General features: G+C 36.1%; 1 protein-coding gene across 5 annotated transcripts in view; it reads left to right on the top strand.

Annotated features, from left to right (window-relative positions):
• Lrguk (leucine rich repeats and guanylate kinase domain containing) overlaps positions 1–20,468 on the top strand; it is a 126,928-nt gene that overhangs the window by 90,459 nt on the left and 16,001 nt on the right. For 2 of the 5 annotated variants that reach the window (XM_063240535.1, XM_063240530.1), the window contains exon 16: positions 5,772–5,911. The exons of 2 other annotated variants lie outside the window; for them this stretch is intronic. In XM_063240535.1, coding sequence (XP_063096605.1) covers positions 5,772–5,911 — 140 coding nt within the window. Of the gene's footprint in view, positions 1–5,771; positions 9,366–20,468 lie in introns of those variants that run through there. One more of the 5 variants, XM_063240543.1, reaches the window with a different exon arrangement.

Raw genomic sequence — 20,468 nt, 5'->3', positions numbered from 1 at the left:
AAGTAACATCATAAAATATTCTTACTCATGGTGATACACAGTATTTTCTGCAGTGCTGAGTTTTAATTTTCTAAATGCAGATTGTGACCTACTAAATTGATTTTACAATCTAGCTTGCAACTTGCAGTTTGAAAAGCCCTGCACTGAGCACTCTGGGATTTTTGGTATGGTGCCATCCTTGAAGGTCACCTACCTGCTCTGGCAGTCTTCTGGTGAGTTGGAGTGACTCATTTGTGTTGAATTCTTCTTTGAGACAAGGATCTGAGGCACTGGCAGTTATGTCCTTTGTCAATATTGAGACTCAGAATGAACCCATACAATGCATTTATATGCATAGTAATCAGTTCTTATATGAAGCTTTAAAAATATGTCAAAGCCAAGTACTTAGCAAACCTTGCCTTTTGCTCCATGACAACTCTGAACATAATCTTTCTACCATAAAGGAGCCTCCAAATTTCACTTCAGATAACCGTACCATTGATGTAGTATCCGGTATAATGTATCCATAAGTAAATGTAACTGCTTTCTTTAATTTGCAAGATGTTACTTCTAGAAATGACTTTCCGGAATTGACCAGGCATTCAGAGAAGAGGAAAATGGAGGGTTTATCCCTTTCTGATGTTGATAATAGAAAAATAATGTTAAAGACCAACCCTCTAATCTTAAAGCTGAGTAAGGAAGCAAAGTCACGAACAGCAAAAACTGAAGACATTTTATTAAAAATTGTAGCCATAGAGATTTGTGATTGCATATAACACTAAAAGTCAAAATAATCCTTGGAAATTCTGCTTTAACTACAGTTTAATGTGAACTTGGATGAATTACGAAGTTCTTACGGATAAAATGGAGATAATAATAGGAGCTACCCAAGGATTTCTGTGAGGATTAGTGAGTTAATACTGTGAAAAGTACCCAGAAAAATGTCTGATACGTAGTATGTACTTAGGTGAATGTTTGTTAGTATTAATGTATAAGCAGAGGAAAAGCCCCTGCATTTTATCATTAGTTGGAATAGGACAGTACTGTCTGTTTCAACTAGGAAATATTGAGTAAATGCAATACTGTTCTTTGAAAGTCCTTGTAAAAACTTTGACAACCAAGTTGGATTAAGGGCCTCAAACAAAATTAGGTAGTTCATCAAAAGGTTGCAAAGATCAAGTTTCTTCAGTAGGCATTCACAGGTAGCACTGAAGCTTTGAGCAGAGGTGAGGTAACATCAGTTCTGAGATGACCGTCAGTTTCCTTGTGATACACACATTGAAGACTTGGAGGAACTCCTGGCACATAATATACGCTCAATAAATGTTACCTATTGTTTTTATTCCTGTTTCATCATTGATAAAATCAAGCTCAGGTCTATTCTGGATTTCAGATTGGCTACATAGTAAGTACTGTTAAATAACCTGTCCAGATAGTGGACCTTTTGTTTTCCTTTTGTGGTGAGTTGAGGCAAAGACTGGCCACTACCAGATCTAAAGACCCATGATGCCCAATGACAAAAATAGAAAAACAAAGTAAAGCAACACAAAAAATGTGTTTGCTAGAGGAAACATGCAATATAATAACAGTTTGTAAAAGTTGTTCTTAGAGGGTGAGTCCTAGCCAGGCGTGGCAACACACGGCTATAGTTTCACCTGTTTGGGAGGCTGAGGCAGGAGGGTTACTTAAGTCAAAAAAGATAAACCCTTAGCAAGCAAAGGCCACCTCTCAGGTGGCAGTCAGGAGTTGAGTGGGCTTCATGTCAAAAATAAAGTTATTCGAATATATTGGCCAAAGGTGAGGAGACTGTAAGTGCCAGTGAAGCTTCCTGAAGGTTTTTTTATTCCATTGCTCGCCATTTATTACTACTTGGTCATCTTTCTTTCTCCTCAATTCTTCAGTGTAAGGCAGATTTACATCTAATTATCCAATTTCCACTTATGAAGCTTATCTGCTCAATATTTTATTTCTTTTGAAGTATCAACTGCTCCCTAGTAAACACATACACATTTGTAAAAATTATGTGAAACATTTAAATATGGTGCCCAAGTATTGATCCATTAGTTAAGCTCCACTGAAGACATGTTAAAGCATGAAGTTTAGTAGAAAGAAATGGGGTTTTTTGCCCCATTATTTCTATGAATATATTTTCACATTTTCCTTTTTCTTGATGTAGAGCTTATTTCTGTCTAAATAGTTGACTATTCTTTTGATTGAACACTGAAGATATAGCATTTTCCTGTTAGACAAGTTTAATAAATGTGTTCATTTTACCATATAAACATGAACATTATTACCCTATTCCTTGGACTCATGTGATAGCTTTCTACTGTAAATGCTGTTGTGCTATGGAATTATCAGATTCTATGTAAAATTATTTTTCTACTTACAATTATTTCTTTCTTAGAAGCACAAACAGACAAGACTTTTAAGATGAAATTCTGTCCTGGGGGGAAAAATGGTTTCTTTGTTGCCTTCAGTTTTGTGATAATAGTTCCTAATAAACTAAATGTTTCTTTCTTATTTTTCACCACAAATTATGTAACTATCCTATTAGAAATAAATATTTTAAGTTTTAAAGCAGACTATTGTGTTTTAATTTGTTTTAAACTCTTTTCATGGTTACATATTCATTATGGAGACTCCTTCACAAGCTTTACCTTTTCTTATATGTATTTGCAACTAATCATAGTAGGTATAAATTACTCTTACAAGTTTTTAAAACTCACTATGTTTTTATAGCTTCATCTGGGTTAAAACTGAAAGATTCTGAAGTTCTCTGAGCATCTGAGGGATATTGTCTGAAAATTAAAGTATTTTCAAGCCACCCATTTCCAGTTGTTTTCAAAGAAATAAACTATAGTGTGGATACATTTTTTTGCAAGGTTTCATTTAAAGGTTTAAAAAGTTCATACTGAAAAGTGATCAGTGTCCTGTTTGTATACAGGAGAGTGGTTAAGTTGGTTTGTGATATATTTAATCTTCTTAGTGTAGAAACATTGCTCATTAAAATCAGGATTTTTATTTTTTGACATTGACCTGGATATGTGCTGATAGTACCAGATCATTGAAGCTCTATTAAACCTGTGTGATATTAAATACACACATGAATGTTTTATTCTTAGGTACAGTGGCTTCCATGTTTATCTATGTTGGATTCTGTGCTTAGGTATAGTGGCTTCCATATTTATTATCTATGTTGGATTCTGTACTTTATTTTTTTAAGTTTTATACAAGTAGTATGTAACTCATTAAACTTCAAAAGAATGTAAGTCTAAAAGGTTTAAACCATTTAGAATTATTTTGAGATACAGTTCCAATTGTTTTAGATACTTCCTTTATAGTTCCCTGCATTTAGTAAAGATACAAACCCATAAAATAACTCCAGAATATGCCAGGCATCATTAAATTCATATATACTTTGTTTCAGGAGTTTAAATAAATTTAACTGGTCTATATCCTAAAAAATTTACTTATTTTGGTGGGCTATAAAATATGTATTTAAGTGTTGCTTCAAGGTTGACTTTAGATACTTTGAAGATGGTTACATTAAGAAAATTTGTGACAAGATATCATAACATTGGTAATTACGGCTTTTTAAAATTGTGAAATAAAATCTTTTTTCCATTGATATAATAAGACATTAGAAAATATATTAAGAACTGTATGAGACTCTTTATTGTGAGAGTTCAAGTCATTAGAGTGGTGGCATTATAATGTAGTTTAATAATAATTCAAACACATCATCTTACCAAAATGTTTTGTTGCTGAGAAACCATTAAGACATTAAATTGTTGAAATTGTAGCTGCAGAAATTGTATCATCAGATTAAACTTGATTTATTACACCAAGTACAGATGGCTTATGTCTTAGAAAGCTAAACAAAAAAACCCTGGAGATATAAACTCTAGTGTGTGTTTCTTTGGAAATTATTTCAATGAATATAGTTTCTGTTCTTTGACTTTACTTCAGTTTGTTCAAATTCATTTAGTGTTTTTTTTATAATGCACAATTCAACAGGAAAAAGTTTTCTTTAAAAAAAAAATGGCACAGGCTCTACCTCCTCCCCCAGACACCATGAATTTTTAATGGTGACACAGACACGTTAAGCATATTTCTGGCTCCTCATATAAGTCACTTTCACCACTTGGTGTCTGTTCCCCATAGACTTTCATGTGCTTTCCTTCTTTAGATCTTTAAATTTCTGTTCAGATGTCACCATCTAATAGAGGTCTTCTTTTGACCACCATCCCATCTCTCTGTCCCCTTATCCAGCTCCATTACACTCAATATCTTACATTTTGAAATGTGTCATTTGTCTCCAACATTAGAATTTAATCCCTACAGATCAAAGAATTTGTTTTTTTGCTATATCCCCACATGCAGAGCACCCAGCCAAAGTAGGTATTCAGGAAATGTGGGTCAAATGACTTCTCTCCCAAGAAGAGTTTTACAAAGAATGTCCTGCATGGTTTCCCTCTTGTCACCTTGGCTGTGGTCAGTATGGTCACTTTCATGCTCCTCTTTCTGTGACTCTGTCACTACCTAGAACTCCTTGGGTTTATGTCCTGACCGTGTGTTATGTCTGCCGAGTCTCTCTTTTGCTCTCTCAAGACACGTGTTATGGAGCTTTAGACTTCCATGCCATAACTGAATATTTTTCTTTGTCTGCAACAACTTTTATCTCATGTTTTCAGTTTAATATTGCTGCACAATTTAGAGGGTGTTCAAGGTACAATTCTATACCAACACACAACCCAGAAGGAGGTAAAGACTGGAAAAAGTAGAGGTCTGAGTTCCTACAGGTGTTTTCATTGTGAGTTCAGGTGACACTACGCTTCGATGACGTAGGCTGAGATTTTCAAACACTTCCTTTCTAACTTCCCGCCGTATCAAAGAGCAGCGTCTGACCTGCCAGGTACACGGGAACTGTGGCCACTGTGCTCTGCCCAGCTTCCGGGCCTCAGCCTCTGGTGCCTCTGACCTTTGGGAATCAGTTCCTACTCCTCTGTCTTAGTGCCATTTCATCTGTCACAACTGGCAAACTTACCTCCTTAATTTCATCCTGGCTAACTATTAAACACAAAACAAATTTCTGTTCCACATTAGTAAATTTTTCATCTTTAGATGAAGGCAGCTTCCCATATCTGCTGTCACAGTGACTAAAGTTGCTTGTGGAGATCATTTACTTTAGCATTTTAAAAGCAGTACTTCTGGAAATATTGACTCTGCTGTATATCTAACGGTGTTTATACCTGGGTCCTCTGTATGAGAAATAATATAAACTTACATTCCTATATTTTAGGCCTCTGGACAATCTTATGTTTAAAGGAAATATTAGATATTGTTTATGAATAAATTCTGATAAACAGTGACTGCATCATCCATTCTATTCTTCTTCATAACTTTTCATGTTTTATTTTCCTTTTAGCCTTTTAGAATACTTTAGTCAAATGTAAAGTAATTATAAGGGTGATTTTTCAGTTAAGAAGCTGGCAGTCATTGTTTTGACACGTTTGATGTCCTTTAATTCCTTCATAGACCTATGTTTGTGAGTACTTAGGTATACTCTCAGAATATGTCTCCTACTTATTATGGCCTGACTTTTATTAATATTAATAATTGTTATTTTAAGAAACATTTAAATTTTATTGTCAAGTTAAAATGCACAGACTATACTGCTTTTTGTGTTTGAACAAATTAAAATATAAAACATTTCCATCCCATCAGAAAATTCTCTTCTTCTATAAAATTGTGCCTTTTATTTTAAATTGTACTTTCTTTCTTACCAGATGTTAAGACACCCCATCTGAAATATGAAGAACCTCTCAGGAAGTCTATTGCTTCAAGTATGAATGATTTCCTGGATTCTACAGACAGAAACTACTTTTTTAAATTATGGGACAAACTTTCAGCAAAAAAAACACCAGTGGTAAGGGGGGGGCAGAACGGGTGAAGTGGCAACTGAGCCTTGTATGATATCACACAAAAGGAGGATTATTATTTGGAGACTAATAAGTTCCCTAAACTATTCTCTCACTTGTATGACCTGAATACAGCTCCCCCACCCCAACTCCCTTCTCCTTCTCTCAGAATAGATTCAGGCTTAAAAATAGAGCATTCAGTGTAAGATTTTTTTTTTTTTGAATACCTTTCCCTTGGGCTCCCAGTGAAAACTCTTGACACTCAACTTTTCTATTTTGTGAGACTAGAAAAGCGCTGTGATAAAATTAATACAATAAAAATGTGTATTTCAAGGGAAAACTTGTGCTATACCTGGACTATAATTCTGAGTATTTAGGGTCAAGCTTGAAAAGTGAGTCTACTTGGAGTCTTGTGTTTTATCAGAGTCAGGAGCTTGGTTCCTGCTCAGTTCTTTGGAAATATCAAGAAATCGGCATGTAGAGGTGTGCTGGACACAAAAGGGGGCCTGTATTCAGATTAGGTTTTGCTCATTTTCTGTTTGGAATTGCTTTTGTAGAAATGCAAAGAGACTATAATAATGGCAATTGCAGAAGCAACAGAACTCTTGTTTTAGTTTTGGAACCTGTGGTTGTATTCCGTACAATTAGCCTATTTTAAGCAAATAATGACATCTTCCAAAGTGAGAAACATAGCTAATGATAAAAAAAAAATCAGATTAGTTACTCATTTCTCTCAAAATGTGTCAGGTTATGGTACCTACAAGGCGTAGCTGTCCATTTTACTTGTAGTTGCAATAATTGCTGAATATTCTGGATGCAAGACATGGACATGTCTGCTGATGTTTCCTTTTTGCTCTGTTGACCTCTCTCTGCTGACAGGCCTCTTCCACCCGCTCACAGGCTGCTCCTGCAGCCTCCTCCAGGGGACTCTGTGCACAGTCCAGCCCTGGCACTCTGTGACCTCTAGGCTCTGAGCCCACAGTTCAAAACTACTTCTTTCTGTCTTTTTTAGTTTATATCGCTGAAAACAAGAACATTTAATTGGCTCATCTTGAATTTTCAAACCCTGCCACAGAGGTTCTATTAACCTGCTTATGCTGGCAGTCCCCTGAGGCAGGCCTGAAGGCCGCGCTCCTTGCTATGGATGATGGCTTCTTTGAAGCAGGAATGGATGAGTATATTACAGATATCTATGAATAATAGGAATTGAGCCCCTGATGCTTGACTGCAAGAAAATCAAATTCATTTATACAAAATAATTAAATCTGGAGTTATTGTCATCTACCAGGATATGTGGGAGATCAAATATCAGTCACTGGGAATAGAGGGTATTCTTTATATTTTGCTTAGGTTCAAGAATCCTAAGGATTATACTGTCCTGGAAAATTATAGGACTTGTGGCCTCCAAACCATCATGTTGACCTTGAAGATGTTCCTTGTGCAAGATTCTAAATTCTATTTCTGGTATTGTGCTTATCCTCTCCCTGTCTACTGGTGGCTTTTTGTTTTAATTCCTACCCCTGTGTGCTTGTTGGACCTGGTATGAGTTGAAGTGACTTGGTAAGGCCCCTCCTACATGAGGAGCCCATTACCCTCTCATTCCAGTCCTGGGGAATCCAGGACTCAGATCAGTCTTCAGTTTCTCCATCTACCCTTGATATCCTGGCCTTCCTGGAAGGTATGGCTTGCTGCTTCAAAGAGCTTAGACATTCAAATACAGATTCTTTAATGTCCCTCTGGGACATGGGATAGCCAGAGTTCAAACTTCCAGACTCCAAAATACTGGCTGTCGTATTACTTCATGATGAGCCTGCCCTGACTGCGAGCCCCAGCCCACTTCCCAGTTAGTTTCCCACCACACGACCTGATAACACAGGCAGACAGGAACATACACATTGGTTTGCATCCCTCTGCCTCTGAGCTGTTAAATATGTTCAATCTGAGTATTACGTGTTAGAAAATGTGTAGACCTTATTAACAACTACTTTTTATTTTATTTTTTTGGTACCGGGGATCAAACTCACAACCTCACACTTACCAGGCAAGTGCTTTAACGGCTATGCTAAATCCCCTGCCCTTGTGAACCTATTTCCTTTGTTCAAAGAAATACCAAGAGTTTGGGCAGAGAAACACAGTGGAAAAAACAGATATTATTCTCTTAAATGTGATTCATCTCTTATCATTGTAATATAAAATTAACAACATCATGAACAAACCCAGAGAGGGGAGGATCTGGTGAAAAGTATGGGGGAGGGAAGCAGGTGTCACAGACAACTGTTAAAGAGTCTTGTGAACTTTCATGTGTCAGATCACACCTTGCCTTCAGTGTGTCTCTCTGAGAAACTGTTCTGCCCCCATAATCCTGTATATCTGGAGCCCATTATAGAACTAGCAGACCTATTGTGTCACTGATTGGGGTTGGCACTTACTGGTGAGGGTAATAAGCAGCACCTGGCTACTCAGTGCTGCTGGTGTACGTGGAGAGAATATAGCAGGGTTAGTTTCATAGAAAAGCAAATCAAGTCCCCTAAGAATTCACGCTTCATCAGAGAAATTGGTTCAAATGTCATACTAAATTGTTGTTGTCATATATGTAGGTGAATTCACTGAAGATTGTTTTCAGCCTCATTTTCTTTTAAGGATTATGAATTCAGTGCTATTTTGAAATTTGCAAGTATCAAATTTTAGGAAAGCTCCTTTTAAACAGCAGGCAAAATGCTGCCCCCCAAGCCCCCAAAAGATCACAAGTCACTGGGACACAATAGCCAACACTACAATTAAAGGAAGCAAGGGAAGAAAAGAGGGTAGGCGGAAGAGTTGCGGACAAGAACACATCTTTCCAGGTCACACCACCAGTGACCCATCTCCAATCAGAATCCAGCTCCTGGAGACAGAATCTGGTACTGAATTCAGCAATCAATCTCCTGATGAGTATAGGACCACCATGATTCTCTTCGAAATACATGAGACTTTTGGAGGACATTTTACCATAACAAGATTGAACTCGTCCCACTGCTTCCTGGCACGTACCTGACTGTGCTTGTCGTCGCCAGAGCTCGGGGCCTCCAGTCGCTGAGGACAGTTATGGTGCCTTTCAGGATAGCCCTGGTCTTTGTTGTGAGTGTGACTTCTCGGCTCCAGCGTAGAACCCTCATCCCACTAGCACAGCTCCTTCATCCTGCAGGCATAGACTTTCTGGCTTCCACCGCTGACCCTTCGGTCTTCCCGGCATGGATCCGTAAAAGAGACTGGCGTGAATCCTTCTTGTGGGTTCTGGACCTTCAGTTGGACTCATGGGAGGCATTATCCTGAGCTCTGGATTTTTATCTGGACTCACGTGGGACATTGCCGTGTGGTTTAGGCTCTTGACTAAATAATCTATGTCTTTGGTGTTGTGGATAGATTTCCTGCATTCTCCTGTGTTAACTTCCGATGACCATTATAAAAATATTATAAACTCCATGTCCTAATCCTAGCTGTTCTCTGTGTACAATCCCTGACTACAACAAAGATCCAGTGAGGTGTTGCAGTGATATGTTAGGGAACATAAATTTCTTTTGTATAACATTCTTAATTTAGAAAGGGCTTTCATGTAGATTATCTCACCAAAACTCTGAAGAAGATGCTATTTTCCTCATTTTACTTGCCCAGCATAAGTTTCCATGTATTTTTGGAATATTTTAATGGGATCAGAAAGTAATTACAACTTCCTGTGTCAAAAGAAAAAAGAAAAAAAAAAACTTCTATCTTAAATTTTCTAAAAGAAAAAGAAAAGTTAGGCATTTTGGGTGCTTTTTGGTGTCTTAACTATAGATTTAATGTATTCATATTTTTCTTTGGGACCTATCAAAGTCTTGACAGTAATGGACAGAGTAGAAATGCTCATCTTTATATTTTTTTTGGTTCTGTTTCTCTGAAACATGCAGTGAGGCCTTTTCAGCAAAACCCCACTCATCTCACATTCTGCTCAGTCCATGGACACAGTTTGCCATCAAATGTATGTCAAAGTGTGACTACAGAAAATGAAGCTGGTTTTTACATGACTTAAGGAAACCAATTCCGTTCCTTCTTAGTCATATTGACATGCATCATGACTGGTTGAGTAAGTGTGTTTATGTGTGCATTTTTGGCCTCTGCTTCTTTCTGTCAACTATTGGCTTTGACCATGTGGGAAAAATGCACTTATTTGTGTGAATATTCTTACTACCTATTGATAATCTTGTAAAAAGTTGTTTATCTACTAAATATGTCATTTCCATTTCTGCAAAATAGAGATAAGGTCTAATTTACAATGTGACAGTATTAAATGCATATGAAACTTCTTTGTAAATTATAGACTATAAAACAAATGTTAGCTTTCACTCTGGTGATAATGGCTGGCAGGGAATGGGGAAGGGTAAAAGCCTTGAGATTTACTTCATGTTCAAGAACGACAACAGCTCTTCTTTGGGGGATCATCAGCATCCCTGTATCACTAACAAACTTGAGATCCATGGAAAGGCTTCCACTTCTACTTCTGTTTTTGGCGAGCTTGGTAATTCTGACCAACCTCCTGCACATGACAACTAGAAAAACAGCATTTTAAAAAAATACATAACCATGTCAGGAAACAAATAGAAGAGTATATGATCGGCAATCTAGGGGGATGATCTTGAGAGGTGAGCTTGGTATCAGAAGCCACGTATTCATGTGGACCTTTGCTAATCGAGGTTGGCATGATTGAGGGCTAGACTGACACTTTTTTCTTTTTGGTACCTGGGATCCAACTCATGACCTCGAGCTTGCTAGAGCAGATGCTTATGCTGCTAAGCTAAACCATTGGCCCATGGACTGATAATTTTGACAGTCTTTTAGAACTAAGACAAATACATTGAAGTCTGAGGTCCTAGTGGATTCTGCTTGCTTTGGGTTGGAACTTTTTATCAGAGAAGTTCAAAAAGCATTCAGACTTTATAGGAATTACTGTTTAAGTACTCTGATTCCTGAAATTATATTATTTTTGACCAACAAGATATCTCCAGGTATCTTGAAAACTTTTTCATCTAGTGCACAATAAAAAATATCCAGACATGGCAGGAAATGGGAAAACATGAGCTAAACATAATAGAATCTACAGGTACAAGAACTGACCTTCAGGGCTCCATATATTCATGGTGTCAAACACATTTTGAAATCACCAAGTATTAATGTTATCACATACAACCTTTCCTATGGCTATACTTACAATATTCAAGTACATGATAAAATGGAAAACTTCATAAAAAGAGTGAATACAGTAACAAGTAACTAAATGAAAATTATAAAACTAGGAGGAAAATAACTAAATTCATACACCATTAGACACAGCTTAAGATAGAATTAATGGACAGGAAAATTGGTAAGAAAAAGAAGTCTTAGACATTAAGACAGAGAGTGTAGTGGAAAGAGATAACACATAGACAATGAGAAGCTCTAACACATTATTGATTATTAAAACAAGAAAATAAATGGAACAAAAGGCAGAGTTGCAGAGATAATGGATGAAATTCATAATCTTGACAAAGTCATCAGGCTACAGATAGAAGAAATCCTTAAAACTCATCTTAGATAAACATTTATTTTGAAATTATATTGTAGTAGGAAAGAAAGGCAAAAGATATCTAAAGGATAATGTGAACGAATACTTTTATGACCACAAAATGGGGAAATATTTCTTTAAATGTCAATGCAAAAACCACTAAAGACAAGAGAAAGTATTGAAACAATAAGATTTATTAAAACTAAGAACTTCCGTTAATCAAAAACAGCATTAAACAACAACAAGGCACACCACACAAAGAAGATATTTGCAAAAGGTCTAACTGAAATGTCTGAATCCAGAATGCATAAATAACTCTTACAGAACAAGGAACCCATAGAGAAATTCCCTCACTGAAGATTAATATCCAGATATTCAAAAATTATAGACAGATACATAAAAACTTTGGAAAATGCAAATTATAACCGTAATCGGATACCACCATGAATAAATTACAAGTCGTAAAATTATAAAAACAGACTATTAACATGTGACAGTGAAAATTCTTGTAAGACAATTGATGGGAAGTTAAATTTTTATATTTTGGAAAGTAATATGGCATTATATAATGATGTTGAACAAACACATACTTTATGCCTCAATCATAATATTGTTGAGTACCCAATAGAAAGGAAGTGCCATGTGCACCAGAAGATACGCACAAGAATGCTTATAGTAGCATTGTTCATAATAGTGCCAAACTGGAACTCAAATTTCCATTAGCAGAATGGTTAAGAAAAATTTTGAATATTCATGGAATCAAATATGTACAGTGATGTACATGAACAAACTACTCCCATGTGTCTCATAAACATATTGGTGAACCAAAGAATTCTGATTCAAGAAACATGCTGTATGATTCTGTTTATGTATAATGAAGAATAATATTATAACCATAATATTTAGAGATTCAAGTCTAGATGATAAAACTTATAGTTTTATAAAGTCAAAAGTTTATAAGAAGTGATTATAAAATTCAGAGAGTGCTTATCTCTGGAAGGGGAAGAAAGTAGTAATGTTTGAAGTGGTCTTGAAAGAAAAGTGATGTAGGCAGATGTATGAGGGGTTTAAGAGGCACCTGATGTAGTGAAATTGGTGTTGTATTTTTCTGTTCATCATACAGACAAACTTTGCTGAGTTACTTAATCCATCCTGTTGTGGATAGGATTTCCTAAAGGCAATATCTTGGTAATCAAGGGCAATCTATGAGGCAGGAATCTAAGAATGATGCTGAAATCAAAACTAGACAAAGGCCCAACTGGATGAGTAGAGGTCTAAGTCAATTAAAGAGAGTTAGGGACCCAAGTCACAACTGTAGAGTAAGTGGGCCACGATTTAGTGGACTTAAATCTGAGAAAAATGCAATAATGCCGTAAGGGAAATGTGGCAGTGTATAAAAGGAATAGCATCCATAATCTGGATGAATTTATGTGTAGAAGAGTTTATTATATTGCTGCTACGTTATTAACAAGTCAGTGTATGTCTAGCCTTTCTGAGATACACTGCTTCCTTTCTTGAGTAGCACACAGGCTAAGCAAGCCTGGAGATCTGCACTCAGTGTTAGCAACTTCCAGTTTTCTGACAGTTGTGTTTTGTTCCTCATTCCTAGGGTCACTGGGAGTAGATTTTCCTGGAACCCAAATGACTATTTTGATAGACAAAAATGTCCAAATATTTCTTTACTTCTCAAGTCTGAGGCTCGAGTGTAGTTCACTTGAGTGCTTTTCTAATGTACTCAGGGCCCTGGGTTCAATCTCAGCACTGCACAAAATTCAAGTTTGACAAAATTCTGCTAACATCCTATTTCTTAATTATTGCTTTAGTAATATCAGTATAAAATGCCTTCTTTAAATATGACCATAATTTGATCTGAATTTAGACAATAAATAAAAAATTCAATTTCCTCATTCCTTGCTTCTAAAATCTTCTGTTGCTTTATTCTTCTAACTGTCCTAAATTTTATCTGCTTTTCTGAATGACTCCCAAAGCACATATAATTTGAACATCTCTAAAAGATTCTTAGAAATCTATAAATCTATAAATATAATTTTAAATCAGCCTTCTTAAATACAATTTTTCTTTTTAAATTTTAGTAAAAAATTCACAGCCCACTCCTTACTATTGCTAAAAGTAACTCATAAACACTACCTAGCAAAGGGGTTTTTATTCATACGACACCCCAGGTAATACTGATCACAGAAGTCAAAGTTCTTGTGTGTTTCTTGTTTGATATCACTGTACTTCACTCCCCTTCTCTAAGAAATAACCCAACCTCCTTTTGCATGATCAGCTCCCTGGAATCACTTGTGAGAGCTGTGATAACTTAATTAAGAATTTTTGTTCCACAATTGCTGTTGAAACCAGGCCTTTGCCTCCCATAAAAAGACTGACTTTCTGTATTTCACGTATATCTGTTTCTTCAGTTGCCTATTAGGGGACATCTTTACACCTGAAAGAGGCCAAGTCATAGAAAATCATTTCTCCAGGGATTAAAAAAATTGCTAAATAACTAATTCTTTGAGAGCCAACTTAGCAAATTTACACACACACAGCAGATAAAGGCCTGTTTAATCCTGAGACATTCCTGCCTCTGTGAAGGCCGGGGAGAACATGAGTTTGCGGTGACAAGATACTGCTCATCCACATGGTCAGCCACCATATCTTTCAATACCCTGAGGCAGCTGAGCTCAGGCAGGAGAGGGTGTTGACTGAGACTACAAAGTTTAGAAGGGTCTAATTTGATCCCAAATGATAGTTGCTTTCTTCTATTCAGATGCATTTTTTAGTGTTGATGTACCAGTGTGAAATCTGGGATTTTTAATGTCTTTACCTCTGTTCTTTGTGTCCAGTTTGAACTCAGGGCTCCTCATGAGGCTACACTGTTTCACTGTTAATATTTTTGTTGTCATAGAAATGATTTGTTAAAGTCCATAGGGGCATAGATCACCATTTTGGAGATGTTCTCCAGCTCTTCATCAGGTCAGTTATCCGCAGTCCCTTTGATAACCATTATGTTATTTCATGTTAGCACTAAAATGTGTGCTGTATTTCTTCTTAATAATTACATTTTATAGGGAAAATAAATTTTAATAGATTTCTTATCTGATCCATTTAATTAAATCTTAGTTTTTCTCCTGTCTCCCAATCTTAGCAGTTTTCCTGGTTTTGCTCCCCAACTGGTTACTATTGGAGTGCCTCGGGGTTCCATTCTTAGCCCCTCCTTTCCTTGTCTCGTCTTGTCTTTTCTCACCCTTGTACCTTTGTAATTTCCTTCTCTTCCTTTACCTCCTTTTTCCTTTCCTTCTCTTCCTTATCCTTGTTCATTTCCTCCAAATCTGAAATCCTGATCTTTGCCTTAAACCTGCATCATCTGCAACTTTCTCTACTTTAATTGATGGCAACTCCAGAGTTCCAGGTATTATACCAAAAAACTTTAGACCTCTTTCTCTCCCATTCAGGAAATCCCATTGGCTTCACTTCCAAAGTCATACTGGGAATCTAGCCACTTCTTACACCTGTCCAGCTGCTACCCTGGTGTGTTCTGTCATCCTGTCACCTGTCACCGCAATAACTTACCTGGGCTCCCTGCATCTACCCTCACATCTCTAGACTGATCACTACCACAGAAAACAGAGTAATCTGTTACAAACAGAAGACACACAATGATCTGTGTCTGCTCATATATCTCCACTTGTCTCCTATATTGTTAATGTGTTTTGGTTTCCTGCAAAGCTCTGCATGATCTGGTTCATTCAGTGTCTCAAATCATTCTTCCTCCTGCCATTGATTGGCCTTTCCTCTCTTTTTTGGGATACTCCTACTCCACCTTTTCTTTTTAAAAAATTTAGATTAAGTTAGATTAACATTATCTTCTTTTATGCTATATATAGATTTTTTATCTCCTTCATTTAAACTATAAATGCTCCAAAGGTGGGAATTTGTATTACACCCTGATGTATACCTAGTACAGTGCCAGGCACATAGTCAGGGCTTAGTTCATACTTGTTGAATGAATGAAGGAATAGGGATCGACATGATTTTGAGCATAGTCATTGGCCAAGTCACATATCTTTTCTGAGACTGAGTTTTACTATCTATAGAGATAATAATATTAAAGCCCTAGTTTACTAAGAGGATTGACAGAGTAAATTGATATAAATTACTTGATATAGTAAGTGCTGAAAGTATTTTTTACTTTATTTTTGTCCACCAAAGCAAGGCTATTACTAAACAAATGTTATAAACATAAGATATTACATAGTTTTAAAAATAAAGTATTATTAGATAAGAAACTAGACATCTTTAATAGGTAAGAATTACCTTCTTTTCTTTCTTTAAGTTTCAATATTCTGCCCCTGTTGTATCATATTGCATTCAAATTCTATTGTATTGGGGCTGGGGATTTAGCTCAGCGGCATAAGCGCCTGCCTTGCAAGCAGGCAGTCGTGAGTTTGATCCCTGGTACCGATAAAAATGAAAAAAGACAAAAAAAAAAAAAAAAGTAAAAAAAAACAAATTCTATTGTATCATGATAAAATTTATTGGCTTAATATTTTTTAATCATAAAAATGTAAAATGCATGAGGTAAATGAGTTGTTATCAGGGAAACCACTCTTGTGTTCGGACTCCCAAGGCTGAGCCATGGATCCTTGCCAGTCACTGCCGAGGCCCCTCCGAGAGCCCACCCTGCTCTCCCTCTCCAAGGCAAACACCATCCTGAGTTTTTGTTACCATTCTCATTTGTAACCAGTCCCTTATTTTTGTGGGTGCACATCACACCATTGAATTCTAATTTGACCCTTTCTATGTTGAAATAAATGGCATATGTTTTAAATATCTTTTAATCAACCGATTCTTCACCCATCTTTCTTTTCTTTGCAAATTACCTGTTAAATTACCTATTTGATCCGTAGGATTTCCCTGTTTTGGGCTTACTGATTGCGTACCCATGGTGCTGCTCATCATGTTCCCTTGCCTCTGAATATCCTGCAAACTGGCAGCTGAATCCAGAAATGTGTTCATGCTCAGGGCTTATTCCTTTACCAAGACAGTAAGTGTTACATTTTCTTTCATTATAGGCCAGATGACATCTTTTCTGATGTTAGAAGCTATTGCCTAATGTCTAGTTTTGTTAATATGCTAGAGATCAAAAAATGATGATTTTGTAATTCTCTGATTTCATTTTTATTTATTAGCTGGAATAATGCCAGAAAGAGATGCTCCCCTCCTCTACTACTTGGTAACAAAGTGGTACAGTTCATATAGGATCAGCAGTCTAAAAGCTTTTTCAAGATAATGGTTTCCTATTAGTCTCCGAAGGTGGCCAATTAAATTTAAATTGTCATTTTTGATCATTATAATTTTTATTTAACCATATTTGAAGGACATTCACTCGCTACATTTTTAATCCATATTGAAACTCAAATTATCCTGTCGTTGGCCAGTGAGAGCCTCTGATCAAGTTGACTCCTGTGTCTTTTTAACCTGGCCTGTGTGGTCTTTGGTAGTCATCTTGCAGTCTGGTAAGACCAGATATTCCATACTGTCTTGCAGTTTCCCTGGCCTCAGACCTGCAATTAATCTTTTTCTCTGAGAAGCTTCGGTGTCTTTGAGGATGGTAGCAAAGAACACATTCCTTACTATAAATGCTCATTGCTATTGGGGTGGTCATTGTTTCTACCCCCTTTACATAGATAGATTAAATATTTCATGAGTTGTAGCAAATATTTGCAATATAAACTCATGATTTTAGGATGAATTTTTAGTTAATTTCTCTGTTACATATTTATCTTTAAAGAGAATGCTGCTTTTCAGAGGCATAGATGATAGAATTACAATGTCCCATTAAATTATTCATTTATCTTACCCACAAAAGTCTCAGAATAACAGTACTGATGCTAACAGCTCCATTATGAAAACTAAAAATATCATATTTTAAACAACTCTTCTCCCTCCATTGTTTATGGTTATATTTTGCACTATCAGAGAATGTTATTATTACATTCTCTCTTTTGATTCTTATTTTATCCTATTCTCAACCCCGTACACACTTTAAACATTGTACTGTAAGTCAATGTCTGACGAGTTGTTTTATTATCTAAATTTACTTTGTGCTGTACACAGTACTATTGTACTTTATACTTGAGTTATGGCTCTTATCATTCATCTATTTCCTTGTTTGTCAAGGACTATTTGTATATTGAGTTTTCTTTGTCTATATTAAGTATCTGTCATTTTCTCCTGAATTCTTTGTTTTCTTTCTTTATTTCCTATGATTTAAAAAATTTCCTTCCATGCCCTTTCTGTTTTGCTTAAAATGTTATCTTTTGTGTTTATATCTGCACTGATATGTTTCTTCTAGCTTAGTCTCATTTCTGCAGTGATTTTTTAAAATTTTTCTTTCCTGAGTTCCAACACAGAAAAGTTTCAAAAATTATAATTATTTGTTCCTTAATGTTTTATGCCTTCTTTTCTTTTCTTGTTTTTTGTTATTGTTGTAGTACTGGGGATTGAACCCACAAGTTTATGCATGTTAAGTGAATATTCTACCACTGAAATACATTTTCAGCCCTTGTGTCATTTTTGTGTCTTTTGAGATCCTAGGTAATAGGTTTTATCTGGGTTGTATGCAGACTTTCACAGTAGGGGTCTCATTCCTTTTTCTCTTGTAGTTAGCTATGTATGAAATTTGACTAAATACATTCTGTTGCACCTTTTTAGATGACATTAATTTTCTCAGACTTTTAGAAGAGACAATGTTTCTTCAAATAGCTCTAATATATGAATATTCAGATAAATATATGGAAAAATGTTCAGCATCATTGGTCATTCAACAAATGCAAATTAAAACAATACCCGGATCCATCTCACTCTGAGAAGAATGACCAAGATCGAGAAATTAACAAATAAGAAGTGCTGGAGGGGGTATGGAGAAAAAGGAACTCCTCTGCACTGTTGGTGGGAGTGTAGGCTGGTGCAACCACTTGGAAATCAGTGTGAAGATTCCTCAAAAAGCTAGGGTTAGAGGTTCAACTTGACCCCGCTACCCCACTTCTGGGCATTTTCCCAGAAGAACTGAAAACATACACCACAGTGACATACATGCATCTATGTTTATGGCAGCACTTTTTGTGATGGCCAAATCTTATAAGCAACTCATGTACCCATCAGTCGAGGAATGGATAAAAAAGATGTAGTATTTTTATACAATGGAGTGCTACTCAGCTATAAAGAAAGATTGCACTGAGGCTTTTATAAGAAAATGGGTGCAACTTGAGACCATACTCATAAATGAAATAAATCCAATTCACATGTGTAAATACCGTATTGTCTCCCTAGTGTAAGAAAATGAAAGAGCAAATATCCAAAATCTACAATAAATATTATGTAAGGATAAGAAACTGCTCAGAGGGGAAAAGTAACTGGGACAGAGGAAAGGAGGAAAGAAGGAAGGGAAAAGGAAAAAGACATAAATTTGTGTATGCATACGTAAGATAACTAAGATGACTATACTACTAGTTAAGTGTATTAGTTCTTGGAAAAGAGCAGTTCATACTCATGTGTTTATCAGTTTTACATATCTATATCTGATACAAGCGAGCATTTTGAAGGTAACAATATGCAATATTACAACCAATGTTAAATTCCTATTACCTTGTTTTGAAAACCTATACTGTTATTGTTTTGAGGTTGTTGTTGTTGTTGTTGTTGTATGTTTGTCTCTTTTGCTTTTTTGTTTTTGTCTTCTGTGTCTTTTTTTCTCTTAAATAAAATTTTTTAAAAAATTAAATTAAATTAAATAAATGTCTATTTCTTCGCTGACATTTCCTAACACTGTCTCCTGGCTCTCTTTTGGTCTAGACCTTCTCTTTACTCTGTCTCCGTTGACCCTGTACTGATACATTTTCATTCCATCCATTGGCTTTTATCATTGTGGTGCCCATCCAAAAAAGGAATCCCAGTGAGTCACTTTCAAGAATGCATGGTTGATCCAGCTCCTAGAATTTACTGTGGAATATGCCTCCTATGTTTCAGTTGTCATTCCAAAAATGTCCTGCTTTATAGTAATTTTTAAAACTATCTTGGCTTTCTCTTGTTCTCAAGTCTTTCTGTCACCATATTGTCTCTGGCTTCCTCTTGCGTAGACACAGAGGCCCTGTAGGCAATGTGACCATGAGACTCTCACTTGCATTGTGGGGCTTAAGGAGATACCTTATTTTATTGAGAGTTTTTTTATTATGTTCTTCTTTTTGCTGTTCAGCTGCTGTCCATTTTTATGTGGAGATTCTGGAAGAACTAAAAACTATGGTGCCACTACACCACCACTATCATCTTTCTAGTTGTTACACAGTTTAAATCAAGCATCAGTCAGGAAAAAGAACAAGATGGTACTGAATAAAATCATGGTAGTAAATGTTGTATTATGTTGTACTAGGATAGAATAATTCAGAACAAAGTAACAAATTTACATGAGAATAACAAGTGACAACAAAGTATTAGTCCATCCACAGCAGATTAGGTTAATGTATAGTTGTTTTATAGTAGTGTAAAGCTTTTCCATTTTATTTATGGTGTTATTTGAACATGGTTTTTAAATGGTGAATTTTAAATAGGACTGGTTCTCTTCTTGTCCCACTGTATCCTCCCCATTACTTCCCAGCACACATATTTTTCTCCCCTTGCTTCCCAAGAACTACAAAACTAATGGTCAAAGAAAGAATAAAATAGCCTTGGTCATCAGATAATCCATCTGAGAGTCTGTGTTCACATCGTCTCTTCTGTGTCCACATGACCTCTCCTGTGTCGTGGTTTTCTAAAGAATTATTTTAAAAGCCTGACCTAGACTTTTCAAGATAGGAAGTGGTGTCAGCAAGTTCTAGTCTACATTACAAAAAATGACAAGCATCCACTATTGTATCTCCAAATTTATACCGCTGTACATTTGAGATGCTTATTGAGCTCCTGCTTTGTGCTAATGCATGCCGGGGATACAGTGGTGACCAAACTGA

The sequence above is a fragment of the Cavia porcellus genome, unplaced genomic scaffold (genome assembly GCF_034190915.1).
Source record: "Cavia porcellus strain 051 isolate PalLab524CR breed Dunkin Hartley unplaced genomic scaffold, mCavPor4.1 scaffold_2, whole genome shotgun sequence".
NCBI lineage: Eukaryota > Metazoa > Chordata > Mammalia > Rodentia > Caviidae > Cavia > Cavia porcellus.
The sequence above is the reverse complement of the archived record's forward strand: the minus strand, read 5'-3'. Positions and strand labels throughout refer to the sequence as shown.